General features: G+C 43.2%; 1 protein-coding gene across 7 annotated transcripts in view; it reads left to right on the top strand.

Annotated features, from left to right (window-relative positions):
• The window catches only part of ARHGEF28 (Rho guanine nucleotide exchange factor 28), a 326,609-nt gene that overhangs the window by 273,564 nt on the left and 38,521 nt on the right, over positions 1-14,524 (top strand). For all 7 annotated transcript variants that reach the window (XM_043887235.1, XM_043887234.1, XM_043887230.1 and 4 more), the window contains 5 exons: positions 1,064-1,246; positions 6,182-6,313; positions 9,278-9,378; positions 12,252-12,290; positions 12,389-12,436. In XM_043887235.1, coding sequence (XP_043743170.1) covers positions 1,064-1,246; positions 6,182-6,313; positions 9,278-9,378; positions 12,252-12,290; positions 12,389-12,436 — 503 coding nt within the window. The remainder of the gene's footprint in view (positions 1-1,063; positions 1,247-6,181; positions 6,314-9,277; positions 9,379-12,251; positions 12,291-12,388; positions 12,437-14,524) is intronic.

Here is a 14,524-nt window from a genome sequence, read left to right as displayed (position 1 = left end):
CAGATCCTGGGTGCAGAGAGGCATTGCCGTGGCTCCTCTGGGTGCAGAGCTTGGACTCTGGAGCGCAGGCTCCGTGGTTGTGCGGGGCATTTAGTCGCTGCAGGGCATGTGGGCTGTCCCCGCACCAGGGATCGAACCCGTGTCCCCTGCATCGGTAGGTGGATTCTTCACCACTGAGCCACCAGGGAAACCCCGTTGTCTAGTGTTTCGATTTTAGATCCCAGCACTGTTAGGCCATGGTTGACTGACCTTGGACAAGGACCACAGTAGCTCTGGCCCTTGTTTTCCAAATCTGTGAAGTAAGGAAATTAAATGAGCTCAGTGATTCTCACCTCTCACTGGGCGTTAGAATCACTTGTGGAGGTCTTTAAAAATTCTGATGCCTGGACTTCACCCTCAGCCAACTCACCCCGAATTTGAGGGCAATGGGCTGTACACGCCAGTATTTTAGGCTCCCCTCTGATGATTCTGAGGCAGACCAAGAAGCCTTGGATCCGCTGCTGGTTGTGGTCCCTTTAAGCTCTAAGAATTCTGTGACACGCTGAAATGAGAGGAAGTCGATGCATGTGAAGGTGGTTAGAGAAACTGGATGTTGACAAACCAAAAACGTAAACCGGTATGTTTGGTTTTGACCAGGACTGGCTGAAGGCCGAGCGTTCCAGCCCTTGCATTGTTTTCCCTTGTGGGAAGCGCTCATCATGGACAGTGCCGCCTCAATTTTCATTCCTGAGCTTCATGTTTAGTCTTAATAGAAAACAGCCTGAATAAACAATGATTGGCTTTGCAAGGTTTTCTGGAATTAGGGGAATTGGAAGGGAAACGAACATTTATTGAGTACAACAAATTTACAGAAGAGACAGTGGAAGATGTTTAATCATCTGCTGGAAGCTATAGTCACCAAATAGAAAGTTAGGATTTGAATCTGTGTTTGTCCCACCCAGTGACTTGTACTTGACCTGTTCAACCGTCCTGCTTGCTAATTAGCAACATTTTTGTTTTAGAGCCTGGGTTTTCATTTGTTGTATTCATGTGATAATTTTCAATGATAAATACTATTTCTTAGAAATACTCAGTAACCAAGATCAACAAATTTGCACATATTTGGAAGAGAAGCTGCATATCTATGCGAAACTTGGAGAACTGAGTGGATATGAGGATGTCCATCTAGAGCCCCACCTCCTCATTAAACCAGACCCTGGAGAGCCTCCCCAGGCAGCCTCATTACTGGCCGCAGCACTGAAAGAGGGTAAGTTGCTTCCTAAAGGATTTTTCTCAACAGACTCCCAAAATGTTTATTAAGCAGCTACTATGTGCCATGTGCTGTGGTCTTGGAGCTGAAGATATAGCAGAATAAATCCTTATTATTCAGAAACAGAGTCCTTACTGATTCCAGAAACAGCAAAATGTATTTTTTAAAAAAATGTCAGTTTGGTTCAAGTGCTATGAAGGAACATAAGGATAAGGGGAATAGAGAGTGTTGGGCTTGGGGAGGTCCTATTTTTGATAGGATGACCAGGGAAGAGGTCTTTGATATGGTGATATGTGAGCAGATAAGAGAGAAGTGAGAAAGCAGAGTAGATGGCTGGGGAAAGAGTGTTTCAGATTGGAGAAGTGCAGGTGCAAAGGCCCCGAGGCCGGCGCGCACCCAGCTTGTTTGAGGAACAGCAAAGGGGACAGTGCAGGTGGAGTGAAATAGGGGTGGAGAGTGGCAGGAGATGAGTTAGAGCACCTAGGACTTGGGTTACATAGATGAGATCAAGGTGAAGTACTTTTAATTTCATTGTGAGTGACAAGGGAAGCAGCACAGAGTTTTGAGTAGAGGAATGTCTTGATTTGTGTTTTTAAAGGAGCCCTCTGGTGCAGTGTGGAGATAACAGAGTCTAGGGCACAACCGTGGGAGTTGCTGGCTGAGGTAGAGTGGAGGACGAGGTCAATGAAGGGGGAAAAGTTAGGGAGATGAGAGGCCAGGGTGTTGGAGGACCATGTTCATAGGGTTGCAATGACAGAGAATTTTGACAAGAGTTGCATTGGGGTAGATGAGAGGATTCATACCAGGTGCCATGTTGCTTAAGGAATCTGTAGGTGAATAACAACCAGGAGGGCCAGTAAGTGGTGTAATCTGGTGGCATAAAATTCAAAGGAAAACAGGTTTAGGGAGGAAATAGGGCTAATAGACTGGAAGTGATGACAGATGGAGGGCTTGGGAGATAAAAAGCCACCACCTGAGAGTGGCGGGGGATGCTGTCATCCAGCACACGGGTTGGTGAGTTACAGACCGAGGACTAAATGTGTCCCACCTCCCACCACGTGTTTTTATAGCAGTAGTTCTGTTGGAACACGGGCACACCCATGCGTCTCCTTTGTCTATGGCGGCTTTCTTGCTACAATGGCAAAGATGAATAGTTGCAACAGGCAACTGAATAGGTGCAGTAGGCCCACAAAGCCTAAAATATTTACTCTCTGGTTGTTTGTAGAAAACATTTGGTAAGCTCTGTCTTAGAAATCTCAGAACACTACCTCTGGAAGAGGATTTAGAAATCATGGAATCTGTTGCATCTGTTTCACAGTTGAGGAAACTGAGCTCTTAAGGAGGGCATGTGTGCTTAGTCACTCAGTCATATCTGACTCTTTGTGACCCCATGGACTGTAGCCCACCAGGCTCCTCTGTCTGTGGGGATTCTCTAGGCAAGAATACTGGAGTGGAAAAAAAAAAGAACACTAGAGCGGGTTGCCATGCCCTTTTTCAGGGTATCTTCCCAACCCAGGGATCAAACCCAGGTCTCCTGCATTGCAGGTGGATTCTGTAGTGTCTGAGTCACCAGGGAAGCCCAAGAATATTGCAGTGGGTAGCCTATCCATTCTCCAGGGCATCTTCCCAACCCAGGAGTCAAACCAGGATCTCCTGCGTTGCAGACAGATTCTTTACCAGCAGAGCTACCTGGAAAGCCTGAGAAGGGCATAGAGATGATCTAAAGTGGAGTCCACTGATGGAGAATCTCTCACTCATTTATTCATCAGATGTTCATTAAGCATCTACCTACCATGTGCATACCAGACCACCTTACCTGCCTCCTGAGAAATCTATATGCAGGTGAAGAAGCAACAGTTAGAACTGGACATGGAACAACAGACTGGTTCCCAATTGGGAAAGGAGTACATCAAGGCTGTATATTGTCACCCTGCTTATTTAACTTATATACAGAATACATCATGCGATATGCCAGGCTGGATGAAGCACAAGCTGGAATCAAGATTGCCGGGAGGAATATCAATAACCTCAGATATGCAGATGACACCACCCTTAGGGCAGAAAATGAAGAGGAGCTAAAGAGCCTCTTGATGAAAGTGAAACAGGAGAGTGAAAAGCTGGCTTAAAACTCAACATTCGGAAAACTAAGATCGTGGCATCTGATCCCATCACTTCATGGCAAACAGATGGGGAAACAATGGAAACAGTGACAGACTATTTTTTTTTGGTTTCAAAATCACTGCAGATGGTGACTGGAGCCATGAAATTAAAAGGCACTTGCTCCTTGGGAGAAAAGCTATGACCAACCTAGACAGCATATTAAAAAGCAGAGACTACTTTGCTAACAAAGGTCTGTCTAGTCAAAGCTATGGTTTTTCCAGTAGTCATGTATGGATGTTAGGGTTGGACTATAAAGAAAGCTGAGCACCCAAGAATTGATACTTTTGAACTGTGGTGTTGGAGAAGACTCTTGAGAGTCCCTTGGACTGCAAGAAGATCAAACCAGTCAGTCCTAAAGGAAATCAGTCTTGAATATTCACTGGAAGGACTGATGTTGAAGCTGAAACTCCAATACGTTGGCCCCCTGATGCGAAGAGCTGACTCGTTGGAAAAGACCCTGATGTTGGGAAGGATTGAAGGCAGGAGGAGAAGGGGACGACAGAGGATGAGATGGTTGGATGGCATCACTGGCTTGATGGACATAGTTTGAGCAAGCTGTTGGAGTTGGTGATGGACAGGGAGGTCTGGCGTGCTGCAGGCCATGGGGTCACAGAGTCGGACTCGACTGAGGAACTGAACTGAACCAAGTGCACTATTGTTGGTGCCAACTAAGGAAAGGGTAATGCTTTCATAAAAATCTCTAGTAAACAATACACAAAGAAACAAGGTAATTTCAGAAAGCCACAAGAAAATAAGATAATGGGATTGGATGGAGGGGAAGGCTTTACTGTAGAGAGGTCAGGGAAGACTACTCTGAGGTTACGTTTTGAGGTAAGAATTGACTGATGAGAAGCCAACTGTCTGGAGACCTAGGGGAAGACAATTCCTGAGAATGGGCTGAGAGAATGTGAGTTTGTAGCCCCTACTTTGGGAATGAGCTTGGCATGTTCAATGAAAGAAGGAAGGCCAGGTGGCAGGAGGCAGAGCAGACTGTACTATGGGTGGGCAGGGACCAGATATTTGTAGACTGTGGTTAAAGAGAGAGGGAGAGGGAGATTTTATTCCAAAACCAATGGAAAGTTAGTTTTTGGAAGCTTTTAATCATGGGTGTAGCATGATCTTATTTATGTCTTGAAAAGAATGAGGGTTGATGAATGGAAAACAAGATCAGAAGGAGAATAGTTTGCCTGGAGACTGTTAAGAAGTGGTTACAATGAGAGAGGCTGGGGCCTTGGTCTGGACCAGGACTATTTGCAAAGCAAGTAGGGAGAAGTGGGTAGAGACAAGAGAGGTTTTAGAAATAAAGCCAAAAGGCTGGCTTGACATGAGCCAGGGGCCCTCTCATTATCCTTGATGATATCACATAAGTTCAGTTCAATCGCTCAGTTGTGTCTGACTCTGCGACCCCATGAACCGTAGCACGCCAGGCCTCCCTGTCCATCACCAAGTCCCAGAGTCCACCCAAACCCATGTCCATTGAGTCGGTGATGCCATCCAACCATCTCATCCTCTGTTGTCACCTTCTCCTCCTCCCTCAATCTTTCCCAGCGTCAGGGTCTTTCAAATGAGTCAGCTCTTTGTATCAGGTGGCCAAAGTATTGGAGTTTCAGCCTCAACATCAGTCCTTCCAATGAACACCCAGGACAGATCTCCTTTAGGATGGACTGGTTGGATCTCCTTGCAGTCCAAGGGACTCTCAAGAGTCTTCTCCAACACCACAGTTCAAAAGCATCAATTCTTCGGTCAGTGCTCAGCTTTCTTTATAGTCCAACTCTCACATCCATACATGACCACTGGAAAAACCATAGCCGTGACTAGATGGACCTTTATTACCTGCTCACAATTTTAGCCTGTGCTGCTGGGCATTCTGTGGCGCTCTGACACCTGGATGGTAGAACTTGGCACTGATGTGCATCGCCCTGCAGTAGACTTAGCTGTATGTGTCTCCTCTGCAAACTCACCTTATTAGTTAGCAGATGCCCAGTGGCCCCCAAACAGAGTAGGTGCTCAATGAGTAGTTGCTAAATTGAATCACTGGACAGTGTTTTAGAAATACTTGTAGAGTCCTCAGAATTATACTGTTCTACATGCTAATTGCAAACTTTTCATTGTCATTAAAAACTTGACTTTCTCGGTGTGGTGTTTCCCAGTCTTACCAGATCTCAAGAGTAGCCTTTGGTGCTCTTTAAAATTCAACTCCTCTGTTTTCTCCTCTGGATAATCTGATCTAGTAGGTCGAGGGTAAGGATTGGGAACCTGTATTTTATTTAAGGCATGTTTAGGGAAATTCTCGTTTGAAGAATAACTAATATTTCTGAGTAGCAAGTTTGAAAATCCTAATGCCTGACATTATATTTAAATTAACTGAATTTCAGGAAGTTTTTTTTTAAAGCATACTATTTTACTGAAAGTTGCATTTGAATTATTTTATACTGTGAGTTTTTTTCAAATTGAATTAGTCCTGTATCATAAAATGATACTGAAAGTACTGGTCTAGAATTCAGGTTGGTAAACTTTTTCTGTAAAGGGCCAGATAGTAAATATTTTAGGCTCTGCAGGCCATGTACAGTTTTTTGGGAACACAGTCTTCTTTGTGCATGAATGTGTATTTTAATACAACTGTAAAAAAGGTAAAAGTCATTTTTAGCTCCTGGGTCATATAAAAACAGACACAGGTAAAATACAGTTTGCTAACCCCTGAACTAAATAAAAAATGTGTGTGTGTGTGTGTGTGTATTTTAAATTGACTTTTGTTTTCTTCCTCCTCCTTAGCTGAGAGTCTGCAAGTGGCAGTGAAGGCTTCCCAGATGAGCGATGCGTGTCAGTCTGCTGAGGAAGGTTGTGGAGAACCTGCTCTGCCGGACGTGCTCACCTCTCAGGACGCACCAGGACCGGCTACTGCTTGTAAGTGAGCGTGTGGCCTTGGCAGTGAGCCTGGGCACAGGTCCCTGGAGCATAGAGTGGGCACATAAAATGAAGGCAACAACTGTGCCCTGATTTGGAGGGTACTGAGTATATTCTTTAGGAAAAAATCTGAGAATAAATGCACTAGCCTACTTTACCTAAAATAACGACACTGGTGTTCCAAGGGCCAGGACTTAAAGAACAGTGGTAGGTGACGCTGCCTAGCTGTAGGTTACCCAGGCAAGCAGTGACCTTCCCCAAACCCTACCCTGCCTTGTGATGGCTGTGACTTAACTGAATGCAGTCTTGCAAGAGCTTTGGCAGTTTTGGGGTTTTTTGGAAAAGGGTCCCTGCAGTTCATTAAAGAGTAAGTCCTTTACTTTCATCTCATAGGTCAACTGAGAAAACCACACTCAGAAAACTAAAATCTAATGCGTGCATGCACACATGCAAGACACACGTACACACACGCCCACATATACACACACGTGAAATCTAGTGTTTTGGTTAAAGGCAGAAGTACCAAAAGATTCTTGATCAATGTTGTTATACCTCAAAGTTGAGGTCGTAATTCATTTATTAAACAGTGTTTCAGAATACTTTAAATACAGAAAAATAGAATGTAGTAAGTTGATTTCAGTAATTTCTCAAAACCTAATCATATGTGTAGTTGTAAGCTAAATATTTAGTTCTCTAGAGGTTTTTGAGATACAAGCACATAGTTTTCATTATATCCTGGTGATTAAAAACCTTACTTCCACCAGGTCTTCTATGCGTAAGATAAGATGTCTTTTAGTAGTGGAGATTGGTGGATTAAATTGCCTTAGAATTTCTTTAACAGCATCCCTTGGTTAATTAAGAGATGAATGGAAGCAGTCCAGTTTTAAAATTTTATACATTTTTTAAAACTAGCACCAATAATTATTTTCCTCTCTTGGGTTCTACTTTATCTAATCCTGGGTTTCTATTTTCAGAATGTGCACATATGTTTTTCATTTCGACACAGCCCAGATTCGTCAGGGGAGTTGTACTGCCCTGGGTGATTTCCTTTTTAAAGAAGAACCTCAGTATGCCATTGAGGAAGTTCTAGCTAAAAATACGAGTAGGGATCTGCCGCTCTCAGCCTCAGCCCAGGGACAGCTGGAGAGGCTCCGCTCAGCTCCAGCAGCTGCTCCGGGCACAGGCCGCACCCACCTCCCATCAGACCGGGCCGTCATCTCCCCTGACATCTGCTAGAACCATCCAGAGCCTGTTCCCAGCGGCCTGATGTCAGGGTTCCTGTAGAGGAGGGGCAGGTCGGTGTTCAGTGCTGGGGCTGGACTGGAACACGGTGCTCCTGGAGTTTGATGTGCTTTATAGAGTTGATGAGGGTGAAAAACACTTCCCTAAACAAGAAGTCTGTAACTGGATGGGTTAGTCCTATGACAGGCTTCAAGGACTGGGTCCTTCTAAGTCAGGCCCATGTCAGTCTGAGACTACAGACCAAGCAAGGCCCTCTGTTTTCAGTCCTCAATATACCTAATCAGGTAGACAGGTAAATCTACTTCCTGTGAAATTATGAAGACCCTCTTGTCTGTTCTGAAAGAGAATACAGGAGCAGAGGGACCTGATCCATTCCACTCTCCTTGCCTTCATCTGGCTCACCGTCAGCTTCTTTCTCTATCTGGTGGTCCTCATGTCTATGATAGGGACAAGAGAGAGAATGGCTAATTCTTTTGGCATCTCTCTGAGAGTTAGGAATAATATCCAAAGGTTGAACCATTTTTGAGTGCCAGAAAAATCTCTATAAAGTGTCCCTTCACTATGGAGGAAGCACTGACCAGCTTGGGCAAGATGAACTTAAATTTTAGCTGATATAATTTGAAGCAGGTTCTGCTTAAACAAAAGCTTTTTCATAATAAAAGAGGCCTTTGGAATCATAGAAGACTCTCATTTTCCAGAGATCTAAGTATTTTTTAATTAATTTAAATAAAGAAAAAAGTATTTCCTTCATCAGAAATAAAGTTCCAAGATAGTACCGAGGAAAAAAATTATAAACAGTGTCACAAATGAATATTTATTTCACCAGGTCCTGACTGGGCAGGGTTCCAGTGAAATTTGGTGTGGGAAGGGGTTTTGGAAAGTCCAGTTTTAATCTGTGCAAGATGAACATGGTATAAATTTTAACTGAGTTCACATGGGTGGATACATAAATAAATAAAATCCCACCGTTGGAGATTTAATGGATGGAGTGAAATCTATTTGGTACTTAAACATATTTCTGGGCTAAAAATATTTCTGTGTTTGCATACATTAAGTATAGAGTAATTACAGTGTTTGTGAATTTAGAGCATAAGCAAGAATTGTAAGGGAAAAAACACACTTGGAAAGTATTGAAAATATTACTAGTAAGTTATTTGGAGATAAGGACAGCTTCTCAGTTTCATGACTCTAAGCTCATACAGTTTTCGCCTTCTTCACCTGCTTAGAGAGATGTTTCATTCCTACTATTGGATGCCTCCCTCCCTCGTTGATGGTCTGCTACTCTTGTACCAGCCCCGAGGGAGGCTTCCCAGACCTGTCTCCTTAGAGCTGGTCTGCCAGCCCTTGCTTTTCTTGCGCAGCGCCTGTTTTTATTTGACCTTCCCCAGGCCTCTTTCCCCATTAAGTGAATGTGAGATGCAGAATCCTACTGTCTTAGCACCACAGACATCACCCAGACATCTCTCTGCCAGAAAGAAAGAAAAGTAAAAAGCTGGCTGCCACGGGTCAGCTTGGCACCTACTAGTGTGTAAGCTCCCTGGGGGCAGGGACTCTGCACTTTACTCTGTTCTGTTTTAGCACCTCCTAGAAGAATGTTCGATACATGTGACGTTGTGATGTTTCTTACCTTGGAATATGTGTCAGCTGTGTACCAGGGACCCCGTCCGCTGGCTGATGTTTGATGATGTCCTTTTTGTCTCTGTCTCAACGATGTGCTTCCAGCACTAGTCACAGAAGGGACAGGAGGAAGAGGCTGTTGGGATGTGGATGCCGGGACCCAGGGTGTGGGAACCGACCTGGCGGTTTCTGATGCGGGGGAGAAGGTATTGTGAACTGACTTGTTAGTAAATGGCACCGGTTACTTTGTGTAATAAAACAACCTCAGCTCCTGGTCTGTCCTCGGCAGTGAATAGTCCGCAAGTGTTTTCCTGCATTGTTCTCCATTTCAGTATTCGTACTTAAACTTTCTACCTTTTCTCTTAAAATGTTCTTGCTTTTCTAATATCGTGTAGGTGTAAACCAAGAAACGAACGAAACATTATTAAAAAGATTGAAAACTCAATTGTTTATTTGTGTGTCTGCGCTCTTGCTCCTGGTCTCACTTGCCGCCCTGCAAACCTCCAGCTTTTCACCCGTGACATTTCGCACCCCTTGGCTGAGAGGTGGTCCTGGGCTGGCAGGCCCTTACGCAACCAGGTGACGCCAAAGTGGCAGGAATAATTTTGACTTTGGAGCACCCTGGCTGCTTCACTTTCTCTTCCCTCCCTCTCGTTTCTGATTGTTTTCCTGTTACCTCTCTCACTGTTGCCTGCCTTTTGGATGGTCTTGTAGTTAACCTAATCAGTTTTTGCTTCCTGGCATCACCTTTCCTTTGTGCGTACTATACACATAGGTTACAACACACTCTTTTAAAGTGAAATTTCCTGTTAGCGTCAGATGAAACTGAGATGTCAGAGGGAGATGGGGAACAAGAACATGATTCTGGGAGGTGGCTAGTGGGCCTTCCCAGGGTTATCTGGGCTCAAGAGTTACTTTGTCTAAAATTGAATTAGATATATTAAGGATACCACAGTGGGGACATGACATCTGTCAGATCTTATTTATGTAACATTTTGTATTTCATAGATATTTTTGTGTATATTACATATGACTGAGAAATCAAAGGTATTTTAAGAGCCATAGAAAAGATGGCTGTGATTTACTGTTTTTTCAAACTTCATACGCCAAAATGAATATAGTCATTAGATTTTACTCCACTTATTCTGACTGTAAGCTTTCTAAGTTCTTTCATCTTAAAACATTCCTGCTTTTCCGCTCTTTTCAGGGCAAACTTCACTTTCAAGTCTGTAGTTTCCAGCTGCTTTTTTGTTATTAGAGGAGGGAAGTGGGGGAAGGGCTGATTAGTTTTGAATGGAAACCTGAGGTGGCTTCCACCCCTGAAGTCCTCCCCTTCCATGATTCCGTCCCAGGTAAGAGATGAGGTGTCCAGGTTCCTCTTTGGATGGACCTACCTGGAAAATTTTGCCATTAATGAGGCATTTTGAGAAATGAATTGACCTATAGAGCAGAATCATTTGAAATCACGCTTTAAAGAAGTATATGATGGCTGTTTTTGTAATTATCTTTCTTAATATGGTAAGGTTTAAAAAGAAGCATTTCTGAAAAAATTTTTCAAAATTTCAGATTTGTAACCCAAATGTCAAAATATCCTGTGTGCAAAGCACCCAATGCAGCTCTGCACATTCCCCACAAGGTGGCGGACCAACTCCATTAAAAAGATGACATTTCACAATTCTGTCTCCATCAAACTTAGTGGATCTTGGGAACAAGTGACTTCATATGGCATAATCCAACTCATTTCTGTGCATCTGATTTTTATAGAGTATAAAAATTATGTCCTGTACAATCTTCTTCTTACAAACACAGTGGAGTGTAGAGCAGGGACAAAATCAGAAGAGTGGAGAGAACTCCAGAATTCACTATGGAACAGGGAGTTCTCAGCTCTTGTTATCTTCCCCAGGGTGGGCCACAGCTCTAATAAGCTTCATCTCCTTTCCCATCATTTGTCCTTCCCCTGTTTGAGATGCTGCTTGTGAAAGCTTTCATGGGCAGTTGTAGGGTGAAGAGCGAGCGGGTAGGGAGAAAAGGCCGGGCTAGCTCATCACAGCGGCCTCATCAGCCTGAACTAATTGAATGTACAAGTTTCAGGTTACCTGAGAACTGTTCCTTGAGGTTTGATTTCAAGCTGCTCAGACAAGACCACAAGCGGTGTGCGGGAGGCTGCAGGCCCTTGGAAGGCAGCAACTCTGAGGATCCCCATAGTGTGATGTGTGGAGGACACAGTGGCTGCTCACTCTTTATCTATAGTATGGCGTGTGCGTGTCCCTTACACGCCAGGCAGCCCTCTTAGGTTTGCAGACACAGCACTGAATACACAGATGAAATCTTGCTACTCATTGGCTTGCATCCTAACAAGAGAAAAGAGACGGTAAACAAATAGACAAATGTTGCATGCTGAAAACTGGAAAGCCTCACTATGCACATGTGCGCTCAATGTGTGCAATGGAGATGCACCCCCCACCCCACCGCCCACAAGGAGCACATGGTCTCCTGTGGCCTCCTTCAAGGCCTGTGCTGCCAGGGCTTCTCCTAGGTGCCCACGCGTGGGCCCCGGGAGCTCTCAGCGGGAGGAGGCCGGCCAGCTGAGTGCTGTCTTTTTAGCTGCCTCTGGGTCTGGTTTCTCCTCCCAGCCAGCGGCAATTATGACTTCCCAAATCTCAAAGTGAGTTAGAGACTGGGCATGATGACCTGTAGTTTCTGAATCTGGCCTCCAGGATACAAGCCTGGCCCGAGAGACTAGCCTGGGTGCAGAGAGCACTGTTTACAACCCGGCTTGCATGAGGTACATGTGGTCACTTTGAGCCTGCATCTTCCCTGGGTGTCCTAAGGGAGGGCCGAGTGGGTCTGGGAGGAAGTGGCCCTGCAGCTCAGATACAAGGCTGCCCAGAGAGGGCTCTCTCTCGTCAGGTGGTGGTTTAATTCTATAGACTTGGCTTTCTGGGAAGAAAAGTCACTATGGAAGAGTTTTCGAGCAAGAGCAGTGATTTCCCTGAGGTCATAGGCTGTGGAACACTGCAGTGCAGCCTTTTAAGAGTGGAGTGAGTGTTCATTTTCTTTATGTTTTTATGTATTTTAGGTGGAATATAGAAGTTTCCCAGGTTCTTGGCAGTCAGAGGTGAGCTCTGCATACCTTAAATATGTCACCATCCTTTCTTTCTTTGTGCATAATGAATGCTTTTTCAAAAATTTGACACTCACAATCTTATTTTTCAGATTATACAAGCGATACAGAATTTAACTCGTCTCTTATATAGCCTTCAGGTAACTATGCTCTGACCCTGTGAATGTTTTCCCTCATGCAATTCACTTTATGTGATGAGTCCCAGACTTTAAAATTTAGAACATTTGAGAGGTAATGAATAATCTTAAAAGAACACCAACCCTCCACCTCCACCCCAAGTGTAACTCTGCTGATTCTTTGAGCTTCACCTGGTTTTGTAATCACGAGGCATCGCCATTACTGTAGTTTATATACCATTCTTCTCTGAAACCATAAAACAGTTCATATCTTTAAAAAATATTGATGAATATGATCTGGCTGGAAGTTTGCAATGAAACTCTTAAGTGAGTGTAGCATGACTTCACATTTTCTGGTGAAAACTTAAATTCACACCTAAACTCTTTTCACTTCCACATGTGGCCTTAGGCCTTTGGGGCAGTCAGATAATTCACATGCTTTTCCGTTGTTTCCTTGGTTCATCCTCCCAACATTTACTGAGTACCCTCCCTGGGCCAGGCACTGTGATGAAGGCTGACCACGCAAGGGCAAGTGGCCCACAGAGTCTCCCATCAGATGCTCCCTGTCTGTCCAGGAAGGACAGGCATCCAAAAAATGAGGGCTCTGGGGCTGGATGATCCCCTAAGTCCTGCACAAGAAAGGCTGAATACATCCAATTGCTTAATTTGTGAGTTAAAAAATATTTTTAAATGATGTGAAAGCAGTGTTTATAGACAAATTTATAGAAAAATCTTGATACATGTAAGTAAAATAAAATGACTTATGAGAATTCTGTGGAGAGAATTACTGTTGTCTGGGGGTGTGTATCCCTCCAGTTTTTAAAAATCATTTTATGTGTACCCTTGGAGCCTGTACCTCTCTGTCATCTGTTGTCTCTACAGCACAATTGTTAATGGTGGTATAATATTCAGGTCTATGGAATTAATCCATCCCTCATAGTTTATGGCTTCCCTGGTGGCTCAGATGGCAAAGAATCGGCCTGCAATGCAGGAGATCCATGTTCGATCCCTGGGTCAGGAAGATCCCCTGGAGAGGGGAATGGCAACCCACTCTAGTATTCTTGCCTGAAGAATCGCATGGACAGAGGAGCCTGGTGGGCTACAGTTCAAGGGGTCACAAAGAGAGAGACACCACTAAGTGACTAACACACATACACACACAGTTTATACTTTTCTGTTAATACTACTATAGCACACATCTTCGTGCACTGACCTCTTTGAACATATCTGAGTGTGTCCGTAGGATAAATTACTGAAATCAGTTTTTGAGGTTTTTGAAAGACATTGTCAAAATACTTAGCACCCCTCTCTACTTCTCCTCTTTTTGAAAATAAGGCAAGGTAGCTCACGACCTTAATTTGCATTTTTTGGTTACTACTGAAATTAAACTCCCTCCCCCCACCGGTTTATTGTCATTCAGATTTCATATCTTAAATCTGTTGAATATTAAAAGAAAATAAAGTCTGATACTAAGTTTTCATCAGAAAAGATAGTCATGCTACATTTGCTGTTTTGTTATTGAGTCAATACTTTGACTGCATCAAGATGTCTTTGATGTTCTATTGATCATCTGCCTATTCTTGATCTAGTAGTATTATTGTATCTATTAAGATTATTAAGATAAGTACCACTCTCTTAAATATCTGAATGTTCTTTCATAAAAGCTTTTAAATCACTCTGACAAATTTCTTAAACTTATACTGAGAGAGTTTAATTAAAATACTACTATATTTATGAATTAAGTTGGAGAAAATTGGCACTTTGGCAATAATTGGTTCTCTTGACTGAGAATATGTTATTTTATGTTCTGTTGGAAATCTCTGTAATTGTCTTCATGTGGGGACTTTTTTTCTGCTAAGTTTATTCCTGGATATTTGTCTCTGTTCCTATTGTGAACAGAATATTCTTTTTTTTCATTATGTTTCCCCAATATTGGTTGCTGGCATAGATACAGGATTGATTTATTTTTTTAAATAGGCAAACTCATCGAATTTTTGTTTTAGCACTTTTTTTTTTTTTTTTTTGACTCTGGCGTATTCAAAGTAGTAAAAAATTGAAAGTATGGTATTATGGCTACTCTTCAATGATTAAATTAATTTTATTTTCTTGACT

Source organism: Cervus elaphus, chromosome 25, assembly GCF_910594005.1.
Source record: "Cervus elaphus chromosome 25, mCerEla1.1, whole genome shotgun sequence".
Lineage (NCBI taxonomy): Eukaryota > Metazoa > Chordata > Mammalia > Artiodactyla > Cervidae > Cervus > Cervus elaphus.
Note: the sequence above shows the minus strand (reverse complement) of the source record. Positions and strands in the feature narration are given on the sequence as shown.